The sequence below is a fragment of the Sarcophilus harrisii genome, chromosome 1, assembly GCF_902635505.1.
Source record: "Sarcophilus harrisii chromosome 1, mSarHar1.11, whole genome shotgun sequence".
Taxonomy (NCBI): Eukaryota; Metazoa; Chordata; class Mammalia; order Dasyuromorphia; family Dasyuridae; genus Sarcophilus; species Sarcophilus harrisii.
Genome location: NC_045426.1, coordinates 15,187,744 through 15,210,800, shown reverse-complemented (window position 1 = coordinate 15,210,800; position 23,057 = coordinate 15,187,744). Strand labels below are relative to the sequence as shown.

General features: G+C 43.2%; 1 protein-coding gene across 11 annotated transcripts in view; it reads left to right on the top strand.

Annotated features, from left to right (window-relative positions):
* Window positions 1–23,057, top strand: part of PDE1C (phosphodiesterase 1C) — a 366,823-nt gene that overhangs the window by 319,135 nt on the left and 24,631 nt on the right. For 2 of the 11 annotated variants that reach the window (XM_031952776.1, XM_031952742.1), the window contains one exon: window positions 16,764–17,639. The exons of 5 other annotated variants lie outside the window; for them this stretch is intronic. In XM_031952776.1, coding sequence (XP_031808636.1) covers window positions 16,764–16,774 — 11 coding nt within the window. In that variant the 3' untranslated portion in view covers window positions 16,775–17,639. Of the gene's footprint in view, window positions 1–11,041; window positions 14,456–16,763; window positions 17,640–18,903; window positions 19,712–23,057 lie in introns of those variants that run through there. 4 more of the 11 variants (XM_031952767.1, XM_031952736.1, XM_031952761.1 and 1 more) reach the window with 3 other exon arrangements.

The following is a 23,057-nucleotide window of genomic DNA, read 5'->3' as shown; positions in this document are numbered from 1 at the left end:
TCTCTTCTTCATCTTCATTTGCCTCATCTGATATAGCATAATCTCAAAACGCTTTACCATTCTGGATTTCCAATAGGTACCCAGAAGAATTATATCTAAAGATAACTGGTCAGCTTTTCTGAAATTCTGGTCCTTGGAAAATGAAATTCCCCCAGGCAATATTTGAACCCTTGATAGGACATATATGAGCATGTTTTCGCACTTAGCACAGCCTTCCAGAGCCCAAAGTCACCTGGAGGTCAAGATGAGGAGTAAGAGTGAGTCTTTAATAGAGCCCCAGAGATGATACACATGGTGGGGTCATAGGCATATTGATAATGAGCTAGAAAAGGCCTTAGAAACGAGCCAGTTCAACCTTTTCATCTAAAGGACAAAACCAAAAGACAGAAAAGATACATGACATTCAGCAATTAATATTGTAAATTAAAGTAAATAATTTTGAGCATACTAAGAGTTAACAATAAACACATTTTATGCGCTAGTACTTCTCTGAAAATCATCAATTTTCAGTTTTCCCATTAATAGCCAAAGATAATACACATGAATAATTCCATTTTATATGCCATTTAGCCCCATTAAACAAATCTAGTCCCAAAATTATATGCATTCAAAGATTATCCTAGCAGAAAAGATAGCCCCCAAATACTTAAGTGCTACAGATGGAAACAGAACCATATTTTATGGAAAGATTCAATAATTATCTGCATTAAATTGTATATACTTTGGTGCATTGGTTTCTCTAGTTGCTCTTGTGGCATTCATTGTGAGCTGAGGCACTAAATCTCTCCCAAATTCACCTGACAATATGAATCTCTCTTCTTGATATCTGAAATAATACTCTCTAAGACTAGAAATGGTCCATCAGTGTTCCTACACACCTACTCAGGATCATTTGTCACCATATAACTTGCTGTGTCAGAGTCTCATTCTGCTCTAATAAGCTAATATAAACCTGACAAGCTCAAGATAAAGGACATCCACATCTTTTTTGTCCCTTGTGATTCATTAAAAAATTAACTCCACAGAGCAGTATTTCCTAAGAAACTATGTCTCATGGTAGCCATCTCTGTTGTTTGTCCTTTGTTATCAAAAAGCACCATAATATAAGGGAGGTGACCCCATGACATGCAAGTGAATTGGATTTAAATGAGGGAGGGCTGGGCAGGTCACCTGCCTCACTTTCCCCTCCAGAGCCATCTGGGTCCAGTGACAAAATATGAATCAAGATGACTGGAGATGGACCTGGGTTTAATGGGAGACCTCGGCCCTTTTAAGCTTAGGTCTTCAACAGGTCTCGGGTTGATTGTTGATTAAGTAATTAATTGGGTGGTAATTAAGGCAAAGAATTTCCTCTTTTACTTAATTCCCCCCCACCAAAAAAAAATCTAAATAAATAAATGGATGGATAAATCTGGGAGGGGAAAACCCTCAGGTTTCTAGCTAAAGCAGAAATGATTGCTATTTACATTCAATCTGAGTCAATCAGGTCCCAAACAATGACCAAATGGGGCTTGGCCTAGAACCTATTGGTGGCCAATTAGAAGCAGATAGGTTTGGGTTTAAAGCTTTGTGTTCAGAAAGAAATCTAGTCAGTAAATCCCAGTATATGAGTGGGAGGGAAGAAGAAAAGAAAAAAAAATGTTGCATGATAATGTTGTATATTTGAAAGGAATAGCAAGTTGTGCATAGCAGATTTATAGGTTCTTATGCAATCATTTTTTAAATTGTATTGTGTTAGTCCATAAATTAAAAATAAAATAAATAGAAACTGGAAAAAAAATAAACAAAAACTATTCTTGCAAGTGTTCTCGCTGTACCTTGGACAGCTCCACTCCAACCAACTTCCCTAGTCTTAGTGTAGAAGCTCTAGGAGGAGCTAAAAAGGCCATCCAGCACATGGAGAAAAGAAGAGGAAACATTTTGTAAGAAATAAGGAATGTTAATAGCCAAACTTCCATATTATTAAAATGTAATGAGGGGCCATTGGGGAACATCTCCAAGCTACAGGGAGAGAGATCGTGTTACCATTCCCACAACATCCTCTTCTATACTCGGGGTACTATGGGATTGTCATAAGTAGGGACAAACTTTTAAAAAGCCAGTCTGTTTTTCCATACTCTGGACTCCAAGACAGACCATAAACTCCTTAGGCCTCAGTTTCCTCATCTATAAAATTAAGGAGTTAGTTTTAATGACTTGCAAGCCCCCTCATTCTAAGTCAACCAGTGAACTTGGAAATGTTTCCTTCTCATTCTCCGATTGGTCTTCCTCACCGATAGCTGCCATTAGCTGGGAGTGGTGGGGGTGGGTAGACTTATGCTTCCAAACATAGACAGTAGCATAGAAGCAGAGGTGGAAGGGGACTGAGGAGTCATTTACAGAGGAAGAGAATGCAACCCAGAGATACGTTCCTCAATATCACACAGGTAGTTAAAAGGAAAACCATAATGCAACCATAGCCTATCTGGCTCCAGATCCATTAGTCTTTCTACCCCCAAGCTGGAGCTTTTTGGTATCAGTTAGTCTCAGTTTCCTTGTAAATTGTAGGAGATCATTCCTCTTACTGGAAGATAATGTTCCTTGGTTATGATATCAGTTTATCAACTCCTGGGGACTGAGCTGTAGAACCGCCTACAGCCCTGGTTAGATTTGACCTTTGCTATAAAATGTGATGTTTAAGCTGAGTCTGTCATAACCAAATGGTTATCTCAGCCCCTATCTTATCTTTCCCTAGTTGGGAGCCTTGCTAACACTCACCAAGATATAAGATAAGTCAACAAGACTCTTTTCTGCTAGCAAAATAGACTTAGGAAATTTTATTGATGACTTAAAACCTTAAAACTTTACATTTTAGGCTCTTGGATTGGTCCACTGACTGTCTACATATGCTAAATGAAATCATTACTGTTTTCATTTGTTACAATTTGCTTAGAAAGATCCTGCCTAAGCATAAAAGCTCAATTCCCAAATAGACAAATAATTTATTCCTAATGTTTATGATTTCTTTCTGAGTTCTGTCCAAAATGGCAAATAAAGTTGGTAACTGGGACCAGTTTTTAGTTAGTTTTTCCCCCTAAAGCCCACCATTGAGAAAAAGCTTGGCTGCACTAGTTTATTCATCAGTCTACTCGTCACCTTTCTGCGGGAACCAGAGCCAGAACCTTGTTGTAAAACTTCTGGCATCTCCTTGGGAGCTAAGAGATTTCCTTTGTTCTTACCTGACTTAATCTTACCTGAGTATCATGAAGTAGATAAATGACAGTAATGGAGATAGGATCAGGATGCTGTTGCATTTCTTCATGATTCTGGCACAGTAGCTTACTTACATACAGTAGGTGCCTATCAGGTGCTTATTGATTGATTGGATCCTCCTTTATCCCATTGATTTTTAGATTTTTTAATAAGAACCTAGGAAAGAGTGTGAGTAATCTTATTAGAGAGACAAGTCTGGAGGTTATCTTTTCAATAAAATTGAGAAAATCCAAACCATTGGAGTTGGCTACTTCATGGCATTTGGGCACCTTAATGAAGGTGAATGGCCTGTCTCACTCTGTTAAATCAAGAGAGGAATTGTATAGTATCAAAGAGGTGCATGATCCTGTAGGTGAAAATGCAGAAAATGATAAAACACAGAGCAGGATTTCATGGTAGAGCCAGAACTGAGAAAATACGGGATATTGCCAGAAAAAAATAGCTTCTTTGAGGCAGGGATGGTTGCATTTTTCTCTTTATAACCCAATGCGTGGCACACAGTAGCCCCTTAAAATGGCTCATTAAGTGAATGTGTGAATGCATTTAGATTTTTTGCATTTATGCCTAAGTTTGCAGAATTATGATTTTACTAACTCCAGAAAATATTATTTTGCGTATAATATGTGCCAGTAATTTTGGAGTTCAAATTTTGTGCTGAATATGGGGCTGTCTGTCAATTAATGTATTCAAGGGACCATGGAGTTGGAATAATCCCATTTCTAAATGGTTTCATAGGTACCGTGCCTTTGGAAGGATCTTCCTAGTTCTCCCTCCCCATTTTGATTTTTATTTCAATTATCTCAATTTTGACTTGTACCACTTGTTATAACAGAACTACTTAACACATGCCCAGTTTTCCTTTGAATTTCTTGAGAGAGAAGGTGCAAGGGAAATTTCTCTGGTATGGATAGTCTTGATTGTAGATTATTGAACCCCTTGAGCTGAAATCATGAGGACCTTTGTGATGGACTTGAGTTTGTTTGATCCTTCAGCATTTTTTATTTTACTACTGTGTACTAAATATCGTGCCGTGTGCTGAACACAAAGACAAAACTTAGAAACAACTTATGCATTGGAGTTGAATCTTTTGTTTTTTATTTTATTATTAATTTTTTGTTGTTGTTGAGGCAATTGGGGTTAAGTGACTTGCCCAGGGTCACACAGTTAGGAAATGTTAAGTGTCTGAGGCAAGATTTGAACTCGGGTCCTCTTGACTTCAGAGCTGGAGTTCAGTCTTAGAGGAAAATCAAGAGATGGATGTGAGGGAACAGAACATTCCAGGAAGGGGGAAAAGAGTGCAAAGGTATGGAGATGGGAGATCGAGGGCTATTTTGAAGGAACTGCAAGCAGGCCGCTGTGACTGCTCATGGAAAGTGGGGAGAGGAATAAAGTTTAAAAAGTCTGGGAACGTAGGAAGGAGTCAGTCTGTGAAGAGTTTTGCACACCAAATAATGGAAATTTTATTTGGCCGTAGAGGTAATGAAGAATCTCTTAAGTTTACTGAGGAGTAGGGGAGTGTTGTGGTCATACCTCTGCTTTATGAAAATTAGATGTGTGACATGGAAAATCCACAAAGCTAAGTGGGAGTAAGATTGTGGGAGACATTAATGCCAGACTAAGAGGTTCACATTTTTCCTAGAGACAGTAGTGAGCCCTATAAGCTTTTTGAGGAGAGTAGTGACATACACAGACCATGCATTAGGATCACATAAAGAATACTGTGCGGTAGAAAGCTATGGAAGTATAGTCATTATAACCTGCATTTATCTGCAGGTGAGGCTCCCATGCTAGGAAGACTGAATATTCAAGAGTTCCCTTTTCCTTAGCTGTCATCAAGTAGTTAGAAGACTTGGATTAGATGCCTTCTGTTATCCTGTGACTTATATTCCTACAGGACACATGGACATGCTCAGTCTCACCAAGATTAAAAACTAAAGTTTGATCCAGAATCGTAAATTTAGCATTTGTTTCTAAATGGTTCTCTCAACTATGGGGATGACCCTGGTTTAAGAAGCTTTACGTCAGGGCCCGCGGAAGGAGGCTGTTTCCACAGCTGCTCATTGTAAGAACACAAAAGGCTTGTCGTAAGCTGTTACTTTCCTATTCCTGGACTAAAGCTCAGCACCTGTCTCATCGTCGTCAGCAGCCTTATGTTAGCATGGCAGAGAATGACAGCCTCTTGTCTCATTCATGTCCCTCGCCCACATGCCTCTCTTCTTTAATAATTCTCCAGGCGGTTGCTAAATTTCTGTTCCTAAATAGAGATTATTTTCCTCAGAAAGCTCCAGTGGCTCCCTTGTCGTCTCTGTGATCAAAGATAAACGCTGCTCTTTGGAATATAACGCTTTCCATTTCTTGGGGTGCAGTTTATTTTCTCAGATCTTTTACATGCTAGTTCGCTTCAGAACTCTGATCTTGCCAATAGGCACCTCTTACTGCTCCCCTTCCCCAACCTTTCGTGGCCCATCTCCTATTCTTGTGCATCTCCAGGGTGCTCTGCCTTCTCATTGATTCCCCGTGGAATCCCCAGCATCCTTTGCAGGTCTTTCCAAATGAAAGCAGCCACTTGATTCTCCTTCCACACTTACTTTGAATATATTTTCAAATATGTTTTGAAATATTTTTCAAATATGAAATCAAATATGTTTTCTATCTATATGTATCCATGGAATGGAGGTTTTTTGGAGGCAGGGACTGTTCCATTTCTGTCTTTGTATCCCAGTTACCTCATTCAGTGAATGACATATAGGAGGTGTTTTGTAAATAAATGAATGAACGAATGAATGACTTCTGAAACTATCTGGTTCTTAGAGTTTCTGAATACAATACTTTAGTGCTCTTTCTTTTCTGATCCCCCATGTTATATCTCTCTACTGTGGAGAGTCTAGGTTGAGTCCAAGAGTTAAAATTGTGAGTTTTTCTGTATTAACTTTTCAGGATTTGTCAGCCATAAAACTCCGTTCTGCCCATTGAAGCGTAGGTTCTGGGGCAACAGAGAGGTGAGAAGAACCGGCCCTAGCACTGGCAAGGCTCACCTTGAAGAGCCGAGGTGAGCCAGAACCGTCAGATGCTGAGGTCGGGTCCATCTGGACCCCTCCATAGTATTTACGGGATCAGAATGGAGCTAAAGGAGACCTTGGTTCTCTCCCAGGCTACATCACTAATTGACTTGACCTCTTTTAGCAGGTACAGGAACTAGAGGGCTAGACTTGGAGTCCAAACACTTGAGGTCAGACCTTTCCACAGATGCTTTCTAATTGTGTGACCTGGCTAGGCCATTTTACTTTTCCCGGCCTCAGCTTCTTCATATGTCAGATGGGGATATTAGGAGCATTTATTTCACAAAGTTGTAGTGAGAATCAAATGAGAAAATGTATGTAAAGCTCTTTGCAGAATGTAAAGTGCTAGATAACTGTTTACGTGTATCGTAGATGAGGAAACCAAGGTCTCTAAGGGTTAAATGACTCATCAGAGCAGTGAATGGCAGTACTGAGAGTCACCCCCCCCCCCAACAATGCGCTGTCCAATGCATAGTTAGGAGGGAAGCCATAGTGTTCTAGGGAGACCGTTACTAAGCCAGAGGGACCTCCCTAGGCCTGAGCTACATGACCTCTGAGCTCCCTTCTAAGCTGAGAGTTCTGATCGTGTGATGCTGCGTAAATGATCGTGTGAAATGATACTCCCTGAACAATGTGGTAAAGAAAAGTACTAGGTGATAACAGCAACCTCTTGGCTTTCCTATAGAAACCAATCAAAATAATCATCTTTGAAGTGCTTTACAGATCTCAGAGTGCGAGGTATTATTATTATTATTAGCTATTGCTGGGGAGCCAGCTCGGAGGAGTCAAAATAACTCTTTGTTTGGAGGCAGAGGACTGAGCTGGCCATTATCGACTGAGTGATTTGAGTCCAATTTTTCTGAGGCTTGGGTTTCTCATCAGTAAAATGAAGAAGTCAGATTAAGGGAGCCTCTAAATGCTTTCCAGCTCCAGAGCTGACTTTATGCCATGGACAAACCAGCTAGAAGCTGCCTAGTTCTCAGCCCATTACCCATTAAGTTGTCACATCAAGGTAGCATCTTCCCTCTTTTTTAATGACACGATAAATCTTCCCCAAGTTACTTTTCCCCACCATAATCATGGGGAATATCAACTTTCACAGTTTCATTCAATCTTCTGGAGATCTCATTACACTCTTAATGAGCAACCGTACTTCTCTGTGGTCACATGTAGACAGTTGGGACTGAATTCCCAACTGCTGGGGGAAAATGTGACTTTTTTAAAAAATGGATGCTCTGGTCAGGACTTCTGGAACGCTTTGGAATCACAAGGAAGCTATTTCTCTTTTTCCCTCCTCAGCCTCATTTGCCCCTGTTCTGTCATCTTGGATTGACTCCACTTTGTGGAGGAAATGCCATGTGAATGGGCAGCGTAGGCCTTTACAGCGAGAATGTGCCAAAGGCAGCATTGGGAATCCCCGGCTCACTGACACGCTTCCTCTTGTAGCTTTCTGAACGCCCGGCAGGCTGCTTACTGTGCCCTAGCTGCCCTTGTTCCTCTGTATTTGTCCTCAGCTTCTCCCCCACAGAAGCTACCTTGTCTCCAAGTAACTCTTACTTCATTTCACCCAAATCCTTCTTCAGACACATCAGGCTGAGAATGATCTTCACGAGGGTCTTTGAGCTCAGAAGGAACAGGGCAAACCCCTGGATGTGTATTCTCCATTTTCTTTGCTTCTTAGCTTTGCCCTTCTTCTCTGAATGCTTTTAACACAATGAAAATAACAGAAAAGTAGAATAATGGAGGAATTGCTGCAAATGGAGTCTAAATTCCATTGTTTGGATTACCTGGAAGCCTAGCTGTAGAATAGGGAAGGTTGAGGACTCAAGAGACAGGGTACTAGGGGGGAGTTAGGGTGCCAGAACATCAGTCCCTGGTTTCCCAAAAATTTGCCTATTTTGGGACATCAGAAGACCTGCTTCGATTCTCCATGATCCACTCTCTCCCCTGCCAAAATAAATGCTTCATGCATTGATCTACCCACCCAAATAGCTGTCAGAGGTGGTGAAGATTATTCAGATGTTTATGAAAATCAGATGATTTCCACTCCACTGGGGAAAGATCATTGGTGGGAAAAACCACTTTGCAGTCAACTCTGAGGGAATAAGGGCTAACTAATCATTCAGGTTGATTTTCCAGTCCATTGCCACATTTAATTGCTTATTTTCCTTTCCCCTTGTTCCTCTCCAGTGGAACAGGGCAAATAACCAAAGAGCTCTCTCATTAACACATCCCCCCAAATGGCCAAAGATTGGGTAGAAATTGATACTGAATTCCAATTCTTCATTATCCATACCGCTATCACAGATAATAATTGGTTATTCTATGATTTTATCTCTCTTTTAATTATAACAAATAAGGGACACAACCATATAAGAAAAAAGATTAGAAATACCAACACATGTGCACATAGGTTCAAATTAGAAGTCCAAGAGAGGAGGAAGAAAAAAGAGAAGGAATAGCCTTAGTTTTCTCATCTGTAAAACGAGAGAGTTAAACTTGATGGACTCTCAGGTCTCTTTGAAAAATGAATCTATGATCCTAATTAGGGGAAAGAGCACAGAGTCCATTTTGAAAATGGGCCAAATTTATTACTTTCCCCACGGTGCATTTAATCATGTGGACGTCAGTACAATGTCCCTACACACAGATATTCTGATCTCCAATACTCTGATCTCCCCGGCCTGCTTCCCCTACACATGGACCCTTAGTGCTTGGTACACAGTAAGCATTTAATGTATGCTTGTTGCCCACTCACTGGCCTGACATGGAAATTCCCAAGGGTTCGGTGGGAAGGAAGGTTGTAACAGGTCCTTGTGACGTACAGGAGTAGAGTCTGGGGGTTTCACTGTCCCTGTTTTATGGAAATTGAGGTCACTAGAGATCAAGAGCTTGCCCAGGACCCTCGCCCAGTGAGGGTGACCCATTCTGGGTCAGTTCTGCTTCAGCTCCTGGGGGGAGGGGAAGGAGGAGCCAGCAGGTTTCTGTGCTTCCGCTCCCTCCGTTTCCTTGAGGCCCTTTGGGTTGGAGGCCTCAGTTTGCTCCCCAAGGATGTGGGGCTCCGTTACGGACTCTGCACCCCAGTATGAGATTTTTCCTGGGGGAGCTGTGGGCCCTTCGTGAGGAAGACCTAAGCCTGTGACTGACCATAGGCTAGAGGAAGGCTCCGTAGATTCAAATTCAGGGCCCAGGCCTGTCCACGGAGCTGTCCGGGAGGGGCAGGAGATGCAGGATGAACTTTGGTTCTCGCTAATGGCCGCTGACCCTCTAGAGGAGCATCCAGTCGGTCTCGCTTTGGCCAGTCCCACAAGCAGCCAGGGACTGAGGGGCAGGAAAAAACAAAGCAAGTAGCCATTGGGGAGCTTGTAGGGAAGGCCCAGATTCCCGGCCTGCTTGCATGGAACCACCCGGGCCCCCAGGAAGCTCCGATACTCTGAGTTTGGGTGGAGCGAGCCTAAGAAAGCGGAGCCCTTGTGGTCCCTTGCAGCCCCGGCCCCAGCGGAATAAACACTGACGGACATTCGTAGAGAGCTTCAGTGTCCACAGCATACTTGGCCCCTGCTCACCTCGAGCCTCTTTGGTTTGTGAGGTGGATGCTCTCTTATGGCAATAAGCGACTGGCCCAGGATCAGGCCTACAGGGTCCCAAGGGTCAGACCTTGGGACCTTCTTGGCAGTCTGTTCACTCACCACCAGCTAGCCCAGGAGACCAAGGGGAGGAGTGGCCTGACTGAGGGGGAGAAAAGGCAGCATCTCCCTCCTCCCCTGCCTCCTCCCACCAGCCACAGCCCGAGGGTGCATCCTGGCAGTCCCCTGCACCCATCACGCCCCGATAAATAAAACACACCTGGCTTCCCCAAGGCCGTGGTCCCGAGTAGAACCGTTAGAGTAGAACTCAGTAGAACCCAGTTAGGTCCGAATAAAGACCTGTCCCAGGGCGATGCAGAGGAGAGGCCGCGGGCCCAGAGCCAAGAAGATCTGAGCCCAAAAGCAGCTTCAGACATTTTCTGGGAATGTGACCCAGGGCTAGACCTTCAACCTCTGTCTGCCTCAGTCTCCTGTAAAATGGCCATAACAGAAGCTCCTTCCTCCCAAAGTCCTTGTGAAAATCAGATGAGAAAACATTTGGGAAGGTCTTTGCAGAGGGGCTGGCCCATAGGAGGTGCTTATAGCCTTCTTCCCTTTAAGAAAGTGATTTGAAATTAGTGTTTGGGACTGAGGGTCCTTCTCTGGAAGGAAGTCAGAGGATTTCCAGCACGACTTCATTTTGACAGGTGTGGAAACTGAGCTGCAGCTGGATTCTGATTTCCAGAATTCCTGGAAGTAGTAAACAGCAGGGGGAGCTCTAGGCCGTCCCCTTCCTCCTGCATCATTATAAAGCTGTTGTAGAGATTTTCTTCATTGTGACAATTAATCTACATAGGTAGATGGGGATTTTTTCCATCTATGCCAAATGCATTGAATGACTCCTTTTCTCTCTCTCTTTCTCTCTCTCTCTCTCTCTCTCTCTCTCTCTCTCCCTCTCTCTCTCTCTCTCTCTCTCTCTCTCTCTTTCTTTCCTCTCCTCTTTGTCTCTTTTTTTGTCTGTCTGTCTCTATTTTCTTCTCTCTTTCTCTCTCTCTCTCCTCTCTCCATTCCCCTCCCCTGTCCCTTTATCTTTCTGTCTCTGCCTCAGTTTCTGGGTGGGGGGCAGGTAGCATTGATACTTTTTTCTTTTTCTTTTTTTTTCAGATCCAGAAGAATAACAGCACACACACACACAAACACAGAGCCTGCAATTTTCTTTCATCATTTTAGCTGAGCTTCTTCCTTCTTCTCCCTCTTCTTCTGCAAAGACCAGTTTCTGGGGGGAGGCTGACAAGTTTCCAAAAGCAATCCCCTGACCCCCACTTGGCTGCCTCTCCCCGCCCCAACCTCCGCCTTCTTTTGTGGCTCCTGCACAGGAACAGACCCTTTAAGGCTTGAGGTTTTACTTTGGGGAGGAGGGCTTGCTTCTGAAAACCACCTTGCGATTGGCACAAATACACAGCTAGCTGTGGGAGGCCCGCCTCCGACCCACTGTTAACCCACTGTTAACGTCCTGGCTCCTAAGGCACTTGCCAGACAGGATGGAGATGGAGAATGGAGACTTGGTGAGCAAGGCTTGGAAAGCCGCCCCATCACCGCCATCCTCAGTGCTCCCATTTGGAAAGGTTTTCCCCCTATTTTTCCTTTTTGGATGCTGACATTGGAGACAGATGTTTTGACTGAAGTTCAAAGGCTTTTCTTATCTCTTCTATCTCCCTGGCTGGAATCTGGAGATATTCCCCCTCTGTCCTCTCCTCACTTAGGATTTGCTAAACTGCAGCTGTGGGCTTCTTCTCCACCTTCTCTGTTGTGATGGATTTATAAATGGATATTCACCCTACAGGATCATTTTATCCAAACCTCATCTGACTTTTCTTTGTGCATTTAATATTAAAGTAAACCTGAAGGAAGGTGCCTGCCCCTTAGGGCTTGCTGGCTAAGGAGTTTCCACTCCGGGTTACCCCTGGCTAACCTCCTCTCCCCCTCTGGTAACTGCCAAGAGATGAGGAGTGGGAGGTCGTACCCCTAATTCTCGTTCACCTCAATGGGAATTATTCTTTCTTGACCAGATAGAGGTGATTGACACGATTGATCAAAAAGAACTGGCAAAGCCCAAAAAGGTAATCTGGTTCCTAGAAGAGAATGAGGTACAACCAGGGGACACCCATCGCATCCTTTGGGTTCCCAGAGTTCCCGTGGCGAATCTAGAGGAGGAAAAGACATATTGCATGGATGGGTTTCAATTGTATCAGTGACAGAAATATTCCCATTGAGTATTACGAGATACCCAAGAGTATCCGCTCTTGTTTTCCTGCACAGCCTAATTGTCCAATTGATCAAAAAGGACCTACTATGTGCCAGATACTCTGTTAGGCCTTAGATATACAAAGAAAAATTCAAAGCAGTTTCTAACCTCAAGGAACTCACCCCCTAAGGAAGGAGACATGTCTATATACAGAGCAGAATACAGAGCAGTGGCTAGTTGAGTGCTATGAGGTGGACAGCCAGCTCCCTTTTGTGATTCTCAAAGACTAGTTTAGGAGCTCATGATGGCCTTTGGCCACAAAGAGAATTCCCTCCAAATCAATGGGATTAAAGATAATCTTTTTATGTGATAGACCAAAATCTAAAATTAAAAGAACAAAAGGACTTTCTATAGGGTATCTTTGATACCATAATAAGCCTGTCCTCTGAAAAGAGTGATAAAAGATTACTTACTTATTGAATAGACTACAAGGAGGTGGGCCACAAGACTATTTGCTCTATTTAAACCATACACATGCAGAAAAATATGAAGCTCTCTGGTGTGGACAACAGACATATACATATTACCATTAGTTGTTTATTTGACTCAATTCAACAAGCAATTATTAAGCCCTTTCTGTGTCAGCTCTGTGGTACATACACAGCTGCGAGGGCGACAGAGATGAAAAGGAACAAGTTCCTGCCCTCTGGGAGCTTTCTGTTTATATTCATAATTAAGAGAGAGGAATGGAATGACCAAAATGAAGCTTAATTAATTATTTAAGAGTTAATTCTCTCTGCTTTCAGGATAGTCCATGTGTTTCTAGTAGAGGCCACGGTCATTATATTCATTGGGTCTCCTTGGAGGTTGTCTGTCTCTATGCGTTCCCAGGAGTGAGCCCAAGTTAGTTCCCATCAGCCTTTGGGCTCATGAAATGCAATGGCGGCCTTGTTCCTCTTGCATATCCTTGCACACAGAGCCTTATAAACCAACCAGCATCAGCTCTCCTGGGCTCTTACTTTTAAAAGCAAGCAAATGTTTGCAGAACAATATTGGAGAAAACTGTGGGAAATATAGCCATCCCCCGCCCCCAGATTATCATCGCCCTACCAGGAGTAAGAAAGACGATGATGTAATTCAGCTGTTTTAAAGCCATACAGTGTTTCCATTTGGGGAAAAGAATGGGAAAGGATGCGCAGCCATTCCTGCAGCTTGGACATGGAAGCTCTCAAGGACATCAGTGAGAAAATACAAAAAAAGCTCACGTGACCTTTGTATTTATATCTTTTACATGAACTTTAGTGGGATTCTGCTAAAGATGGATTTAAAAAAACCTACTTCATTGCCTGATGTATGTTTTTCAGAGATGATGGGGTCACAGATTATAAATGGAAAGGGATCTCAGGGGTCATTTTGGCCTGCCCCCTCATTTTGCACACTGCAGCTGAGGACCAGGGAAACAATGACTTCCCTCAAGTCACACAACTAGAAAATAGCAGAGCTGGGATTTGAGCCTAGGGCTCCCTCCACCAAAGGCTACCCTTTTCCCATAATTCCATATCACCCTCACTTTTGCTCCCCAATAGATTTTTTTAGACTGGGGCTGGGATTTCTTCAGTGTATGGGATTCCCATTGTGGAAATTCCTTCTACTGATGTAACTCAGCGATATCTTCTACTCCTAAAGAGATGCCAAAGGCATTGGAAACTTATGGCACTGGCCCTGGGTCATACAAGTAATGCATGGTAGGGGACCCATTGATCCCAGGGCTTTCTATTGCTGAGGTCAGCTTCTTAAACTGTGGTTCGCATCCCCTTATGAGATCTTTTAACTGAATGTGGGGTTCATTTTCGGTAAGTGCTTGATTTGCATACCTATTTTATATATCTGTAAGGTACCTGGGGTCACGTAATTATTTCTTGGGTAAAAGGGAGCCATGAGTGGAAAAAGTTTAAGACTCTCTGACTGTACCATGCTGCCTCATCTGCTATCCAGAGTTTCAGAACTGAAGAGCAGTTTAGAAAAATTCAATTGATTAGGTTTAGGATTAATTTAGAAAAAAGACTGAAGCCCACTGAATCTCCTGTATTTTATCGAAAACTATGATTTTAAAGACAAAAAGGATTTTAGAGATCATTTAGTGAAATCCACCCATAAAAGTGAATCATTTAGGAAGGAAATTACAAAGCCAGCCTTTGAACCCAAGTCCTTTAAGGTCCAATCTAGCATTCTTTTCACTGCCATCTTCTGCTCCACCCACAATCCTGGATTTTCAATCAAAGAGGGCTGATTGGTAGCAACTGGTGGGATGGTGGATTTTGTTCCTCCTTTATTATGGACTGCTGAGGTTGCTAGAGTTGAATGAGATGGCTTGAGAATCGGAATTTAGGTTTAATACCAGTTTCCAGCCTTTTGTGACTTAGGGAATCTGATTTCCTCCAAAGTCCAAACCAACTGGTTGAAGAATGAAAATGCCACTTTCTGAGGTGTGGTCTATGTGCCCTTCATTCACTCCTGGGACTGATTTTGTGGCTGGTTGCCTTCGTATCCGCTGTAGCAGTCTTAGCAAAGTTTTTTATTCAATTAAACAAACATTGATGAAGCACCTGTTATGTCTCTTCAACTCCTTATTTACTTCAACCATCTTGATATATGAGAACCACTAATCTGTGGCTTCAAGCCAAAGAACCCATTAAATGCAAATGGAATTTCTTACCATTTTCTGCTTAATTCATTTCTTAAAATATCTAAAAAATCCTGACAAGATTCTTCTAAAGACGATATTTAAATAACATCATGTCAACATGTTAATTTTCTTTAAGCTCCTTTCCTGTGGGAACTGTTTCTTTTGGTTCTTTTTATCCCTTAACCCATTGCTGAGGACATAATAGGTGCTTGTCCTATGTTTATTAGATTAAATTGAATGTCAAAGAAAAAAATCCAGTGAATTTGTCCATTTGGTTTTTCATATTTTCTTTCAAACCACTTTTTAAAATGAGTGTATGAAGCTAAAATAAAATGAATACTATCAGTAGCTAATAAAATAAGAAAGAAGGAGCAGAATAGGAGACTGACCTTGATCTCAGAATATTAGAGGAAGTAGACATTCTTTTAGGGCACTCTTTTCTATGAATGATTTCTCTTTTTACATAATAAAAATAACTTTTTTAAAGTTCTGCTCATTATTAAATTATTCAAGGACTCTTGAGCCCTAAAAATTAGCTCTCTTAGTAGGGAGGCTGCTATGGATACAAGAAGAGGGGATGTTGAGGCATTCTATCTACAATTCAATTCAATTCAACAACCATGGTGTCCCATGCCTACCAAGCCCAGTATTTTGCTAGATCCTAGGGATCAGGGCCAAAGCTAAAAGCACTTCTTGACTTCAAGAGGTTTGTAGGGCCTCATCATGTGCACAAATAAGCAGACACAATTCATAGAGAAGAAATAGAACTGCAGGAGGGGAAAAGTCCAATCCTATCTGTGGTAGCCAGAGGTCTTTGCCTTTCTGAAAAAATAGAGCTAATACTTTTAAGTGGAGATCTTCGGTTCCCGATACATCCTGAATCCATTTGGTACAGCCAAGAACTGAGAAGGCAAATGTAGTCCCTGCTTTGCCCATTATCTAATCTCTACAGTACGAAATAAAACGGATTTGTTGGTATCTCGAGTCCATCAAAATCTGGCTCCAACCCGCTTTTCCTGTCTGATTACTTACATCAGGCTCCCACTTCTGTTCAGTAGTCTACCACAGTTTTCCCTTCACCTTTTCTTTGGCTTTTCGTGCCTCTCTGAATCACTTTGTATTTCTGAGTTCACACATTTTTAACCAATAGAAGATGAACTCCCTTTAGGCAGGGCTCTTTTTAAAAAGCTTTTAAGCAAGCAAATGTTTGCAGAACAATATTGGAAAAAACTGTGTCTTTGTATTTCTGTTTCCCAGCTGCAGAGGCTTAATATTGAATTATTGAATTGAATTAATGCCTAAAGACCATCTGATCACTAGAGATCATTACTTAGTGAAAACTTGTAATCAGTGATATCACCATTCCTGATAAACTTCTCTGAGAACTAAGAGGCCAGAGTTGAGCTTCCATTCTACTCTGCTGACATTGCTGGATTAAGGAAGTCATTTTCCACAGGATCACAGATCTTTCAGAAAGGATCCTGAGGGTCAGAAAGGTGGGTCAGAAGGAGAATGACTTAGGTTTCCATTTTCATAAATATTTAAGAACCTGAAGAAGGGCTGTTTGTAGAGAGAAAGGAAGAACTTCTGATGGCTATAGAGGTCTTTGAATAGATGGATGAGGTTGTCCAAAGAGAGAAAGCAAACAAAGCCATTGGTGGTGGGGTCCCGTCTCACACCTTATCCCTAGCCAAAGACAGGTAGCATGGGCAGGGGAGGAGGCGCTTTTTGGCTCCTCTGGGGCCCCTCACTTTCCACTGGTGAAGTAGTGATTTGTGTTCTTAAACACTGACAAAGAGGAATGAGTGAGTGACCATGGAGACGAGATCATTTCAGCTCCCATTCCCAGGTAAAAACAAATGAGAAGACCTGTCGGAATGCGACTGGGAAAGTCATCCTGGAATCCTGGATTGAGTGCTGGAGAGACCCTTAGTCCAGTGTTTTCCTTTTTCAAGGGAGTCCCTGAGAGAGGAAGAGGCCAGCTCACAGCCTCCAAGGCAGGAAGAGGCAGAGGCTCAGATTCCAAATCCACTGAGCTTTCGACTTATGCCAAGCTGCTATCCTGGTGAAAACAGAGTTTAAGTAAGCCCAAGAAGTAGCTAAATGAGAGTGCAATTCAGCAGGCATTTCATGGGTGTCTCTCCTGTCCCTGCTTTGCCTGGGATACAAACACAAAGTAGTCCCCGCCCTCAAGGAGCTTACGCTCTATCAGCCTGGTCTGCATTTGTGCTAATCCAGCCATCCCAGGGTAGACAGAGTGAAGAGTTCTAAGTCTCCCCAGTCTTTATAAGCTGATTCTAAGAAGATAAGACAGTTACAGCACAGTTACATTGGTTAGCTTTTTAAAGGGTATCCCCTACAAGAAAGCACATCTTTTTATAGCATTATCTTTCCTTTATTATTCATGTTAAGTGGGAAAATGCATCATCTCCATATCTCTCTTGGATGATTGAAAGGGATGCGTGTGTGTGTGTGTGTGAGTATGAGTGAGTGTGTGTGCTCTCACTGTCATAAATCCCCTGCCCCAATAGAAATGCTAAAACACATGGATGTTGCAAACATGTGGCCATAGGTATTGTCCAGTGACAGGCTCTTGTAGTGGACTAGTGAAGTCAGCCTTTTTCTCTTCTTGCTTTGATGATATTTTTATACAATTTTATATGCTATACAATTGAAAAACATTTGCTATTTTCATTTGTAGAACTCTGCTTAGGCTTTTTATCAGATTTGGGACAGTTGCTCAGCCAAGTTCTCCCACTGTCTCTGTCCCTTTTTCCTTCCCTTCCTTCCTCCCTTCCTTCCTTCTTTACCCTTTCCCTTTCCTTGCTCTTTTTTCTTACTTGTTTGTTTTTCCTCTTTTTCTTCTTCTCCCTTCTCCTTTTCTTCTTTTTTCTTCACTCTTTTCTCTTTATTTCCCCTTCTATTTCCCTCTTTTTTTCTCTTCCTCTTTCCCCATTGTTCTCCCTCTTCTTATTGCCTTCCTTTCCCTTCTCTTCTTCATCCTCTTTCCCCTGATATAAGCCATTTAAACACCCAGCCAAAAAAGAACCACAACTGTGGTTTTTGCTCCTTCTCTGATGTTGCAGCCCCTCCCCCAGGTGATGGATTAGGTGGAAAACCGAGGCCCAGCCCAGATTGGGGGAGCTCAGGTGCCTCCCAAGGGTCATCCGACCTTTGTAGGGTGGGTCTCAGGGATGGCCAGCCTCATGAGTGTGGCCCTCCTTTGGCCGGTCAGCTCGCCTGTCCATCCTAACGTTTGTTTTGGCTTCAATCTGCTGCTGTTTAGGACTGTTCAATGAGATCTAAGCCATAGGCTGAAGGCAACAATTGGTCCGGCCTTAGCCATCCATTACACTCCTGTCCGAATGAACCTGTGGGAAATGCTTAGTCTGACATTAAGGAGGCTCAGGAGAGAAGGAAAAAAATAACCAAACTTGAATCCGAATCTTGCCATTTCAGTGTCTCCTTGAACATATTCAATGGGGATGTCTCTGTGTGTTTTTTAGAGTTTCTTTAAGGTGGGTGACATTAAAATAAATTTATATTTAATAGAAGTCATAGAGATGAATGTCTGTATTTGGAAGAGAAAATACACATTGTGTGCGCTACAAGGCAAGAAAATAACAAAAATTGATTCTAATGGTCGACACTTTACCGCAATGATTCTGGTTTATCCATTCAAGTGACATCATATTGTATATCCAATTGCAAAAATAAATACTCAAGATTCATGTAAAGAGTATTCTTGTTATCAGAAAAAAGCACACATGTTCTAGTAAATAATAACTACTGTATGTTGTTCTGGTTATCAAATAAAAAACAGATATCCACTCAGTTGGAATTCGAATGGTCAAAGAGCTGGTTTTTTTCCCTTCAACTGTTCTCCACATTAATGCAATGATGTCCCTCATATCTATTCTACCATGATTTTTTTTATCTTCCCCTAACCCTCACATGCAACCCTTTCATGTCCAGACACTGAGATTGTGCTTCTACAAAGTCACACCTAATATTTATAGAATCATAGGATTTCAGGTCTGGAAGTAACTTTAGAGCTAGTTCAGCCTCCTGTCTCTCTCCTCCCCCATTTTATAGGTGAGGAAATGGAGGTCCAGGCAGGAGCAGGGATGCAGTAAGGGGCGCAGACTGAATTGGAACTCATCTTCTAGTCACCAATCAATAAGTGGACGAATAAGGAGTCTCTGACTGAGACAGCAGGGTAACAACTGTACCACCCGGAAGATGTCCCATGAGTGCAGAGTGCGATGGATTTCCCAACAGAGACGCTGAAGGATTTGGGTGCTTTTAGGCGGGAGGGTACCATGAGGTCACAAGACCTGGCTGTGAGAGCCCCATCCTCCTTGGCAGTCTGGGCAAAGAAAAGGACTTCATTCTGACCATGTTACGCTTTGGGCCATGAATCCCGATGGAGAAGGGGCAAGGACACAGAAAGCGCTTTTGAAACTGGTCTGGCCCAAGCTGGTTTGTTTATAGAGTAAGCTTCAGGGTGGGACCCAGGTGTGGTTCAGGTCAGCCTGGTAGAGGTTATCTTAAGGGTGGGAATGCAAGGACAGTGTTAGAACTGGATTTTGCTGGGATCACTTAAGGGGCTTGGCGTGAAATGTTACCTTTGGTATTAACAATTTCTGTCATTATGTCACTATTGACATAACAATATGTCATTATTGTTAACTCCCACAACACCACAGTGCAGTGAGAATAATGAGCCCCCAAAGTGCGTGTGTATTGGAGCGCTCAGTATCAAAGCTAAAATTAGGGAAATTATGGCAATTGCTGCCAGTCCACTAGAAATGTGCAGTGTGAGTTCAAGTAATGTAACCACTTTAGGGGTTATAGTAGCCATTATTTTGGATAATTAGCCATCATCATGGCTAATCAGGAGTTAGCCGTATCTCGAGAACAATCAGTGTAATTTTCTAGTTCTCAGAACAAAACAACGTTCTGAGGGGCATTGTGGACCCCTGGAAGATGATCATTACCCAAGAGAGCCTCCTCGTGGCCTGGCCTGGTTTCCGCACAGAGCAGCTGCCAGGGGTCCTTGGACCACCACGCTGATTTCTTCTTATCATCCAAAATGTAGAGTTTGTGATTGTCCAGGACTTCCATCTGGTGCTGATGGAGGACGACCATTCCCTAGGCAGTATCTCCTCCTCCCACTCGCAGTCATGGAGCAGCCTTCAAGCCAGATGCAGACCCTGATCGCGTTTATGGAGGAAGCCCTTGTGGGGAGCCCCCTCCCCTCAGAGCCTCATTGGCTACAATGCTAAGAGGTCAAGCACTTTGCCAACGCTCACAGCTATCACACAGAACTTTCCCCATCTGTGAATAACTGTAGTCCCCCCTGCTAGGGCGTGCTGAGGGCCAAGTGATCTAGGGTTTGGGAACCATTTTACCCTCCTTAAAATAGGATTTAAATGGGAGCTGTTATCGTGCGTGCACACACACACACACACACACACAGTCACATACGACAGGCAGGTAGTGCCATGGATAAAGCAGGAAGACTCACTTTCCTAAGTTCAGATTTGGTGGCAGAGACTTCCTGCTGTGTGATCCTGGGCAAGTCCCTAACCTGCCTGCCTTAGTTTTCTCACCTGTAAAGGTATAAAGTGAGCTGGAGAAGGAGATGACAAAGCCCTCCAGTATCCCTGCCAAGAAAATTCCAAAGCTGATGATGAAGAATTGGACATGACTGAGAAATGACTAAATGGTGTGTGTGTGAGTGACTGTGTATGAGTGTGTCTCTGTGTGTGTGAGTGAGTGTGAAAGTGTGTGTGTGAGTGTGTGTGTGTTAGTGTGAGTGTATTAGTAAGTGTGTGTGTGTGTTAGTGTGTGTGTGTGAGGGTGAGGGTGAGTGTGGGTGAATGTGTGTGTTTGTGTGAGAGCATCTCCAGAGCCTGGCCTAGAAGAGAGCAGCAGGAGGCTGAGGTCAGGGCCCACTCCCGGTTTAGTATCAAAACCATGAGTGAGAATTGTGAAGATTAGATTATTATTGTTATACTTGGCTTCAAACCCTGTGCCTGACACTAGTTTTGACCCTGAATTACTCCCAGCTTCTCAGGGCCCCCTCACAATCTCTGCAGAATGGCAAGAGAACATTTATTTATGTTTACTCTGTGCCAGTCATTGGGTTAAAGCACTTTTCAGTATGATCTCATTTGATCCTCTGAGGCGCTTCTATTTTAATCCCTAAAATGCATGTATTTCTACACACATACACACACACACACACACACACACACACACACACATATACACTGTCTATGTATTGTACTGCATGCACTAATATTTGCATGGACATGTGTACGAACACAATAAATACATACGTATTCAAGCCCTTCCTTTGTGAGGCCGGCACATATCATGGTGCTGACATGGATGACAACCTCCTTATCACAATTCTCGCTCCTCGTTTGGATGCTCAGCTGGGAGTGGGCCCTGACCTCTGGGTCCTGCTGCTCCCTCCTGCTCCCACCCAGGCTGTGCTGTCCAGAACTACCTGATTTCTCCCCTGTCCTGAGTTCTTCCTGCCTATACTGAACTCAGTCTCCCATCTCCTCCCCATGGAGTCCAGCAAATAGCCTTCAGGATTTCTAAAGCTCTTGTTGCCAGGAGCTCCCCAGAAACACAAATATCAACTAGTTCCCAAAAGGAAAATATTATCAAAGTTAAAGGCGATTTTAAAGATTTCACAGGAGTAGATAATCCTGGTCTTCAGGGTTGATCTCATTGACAAACAGATACAGTTCTTTCTTAGCTCTTCTCTCTCCCCTGTGGATCCCCTGCCTTGTATTTCTCTCCCTGGAGCCAGCAGGGCCATAGCTAGGAATTCTAAACCTTGGGCATCCTAGGTGGGCCAGATGGGATGAGGAGGAGCTCAATTCTGCTTCAGATTGGTTTCCTTCAGTTTCACCTGGTTACTTTAGTCAATTCGGTGATAAGCGCTGTTGTTTCTGCCATTCTGAATTACTGCATATGTTGCACTCTCCACACTCGGCATCCTGGGACAAAACTCTTGTTGCCTCCCCTGGTTCAGAGAAGCGTAGGGCTAGAGAAGTGAAGGACCATCCCTCACATCTCGTGGATGATGAAACAGACCCCAGCAAGGAGGCGTGAGATCACCCGGGTACCACAAGCAGCAGAGACAGGGTCTTCTGACTCCCAGTCTCTTCTTCCTTCCACAGTACATGCCAGGAGCCCTCATCCTGGCTGAGACCAAGCTCTGGGCGTCCAGCAGCCAGAACCAGACTGGCTTCCAGGCTTTTGAAGCTTGCTCCCTGCCTTTCAGGCCCCTGAGGTGAGGGGCTTCAAGAGTTGAGGGTTCTAGGGCTCCCTGATTGCAGACCCTTGGAGGAGGTAGCCAGGTGGCAAGTTAGAAAGATTTTAATTCCAACATAGCCTCAGGCTGGGAGCCTCGGATAAATCACTTCACTATTTGCCCCAGAATCTTCCTGTATAAAATGAATAATGAAATCAATGACTTCAAAGTATTGTGAGAATCAAATGAGATGATATTTGTACGCACAGTAACTGCCTTAGAGATACTTACTAAATGCCGACTCCTCTCTCCCAATTGGGAGCTGATCCTTCTGCTCCCAAGGAAAGGTCTTTCCCTATTGGACTTCCAAAGATGCTTCTCATAGGCTTTATCTGTGCTCCAAGTAATACAAGTCTTCTCCCTTGACCCATTTATCTCTTTTCTGGTTGGGTTGACTTCAGTCAATTGACTGACTCATTCAAACCAGTTAGACAATTTGGGTGAAGTTTAGTTATTAGATTGACATCTGGGCCTGGAATATATATTGCGGATGGCTCTGGGACCTCAATGGCAGCATTCATTATTTCCTTGGGCCTTCCTCTCTCATCCTCACTTCCCACAGGAGGAAAAATGGATAAATTCTCTTTCTCCTCCTGGTTCCCTGTCCCAGTCCCTGCTAGATCTCCCATGAGTTTGTTTCCTTCTTAAGAGAGGTCTGTAGCTTTCCTGAAATTTCTTATTGAGGTGCCAGACTAACCCCAAGCTCAGTATGTTTCCGGTTCAGCCAACCAGATCATCCTGCTTCCCTCACTTACATCCAGCTCAGTGACCTCTTTCCACACCTGTTCTCTCTTTCAAGAAAAATTTCCAGAACCCTGTGATTACAAGGTTAAAGCATCCAGATTAGTGAAGGATCCATGGTTTGGGTAGTGTGGGAACTCCTGGCGTGGGAGACTCCTTCCTCCTTGGC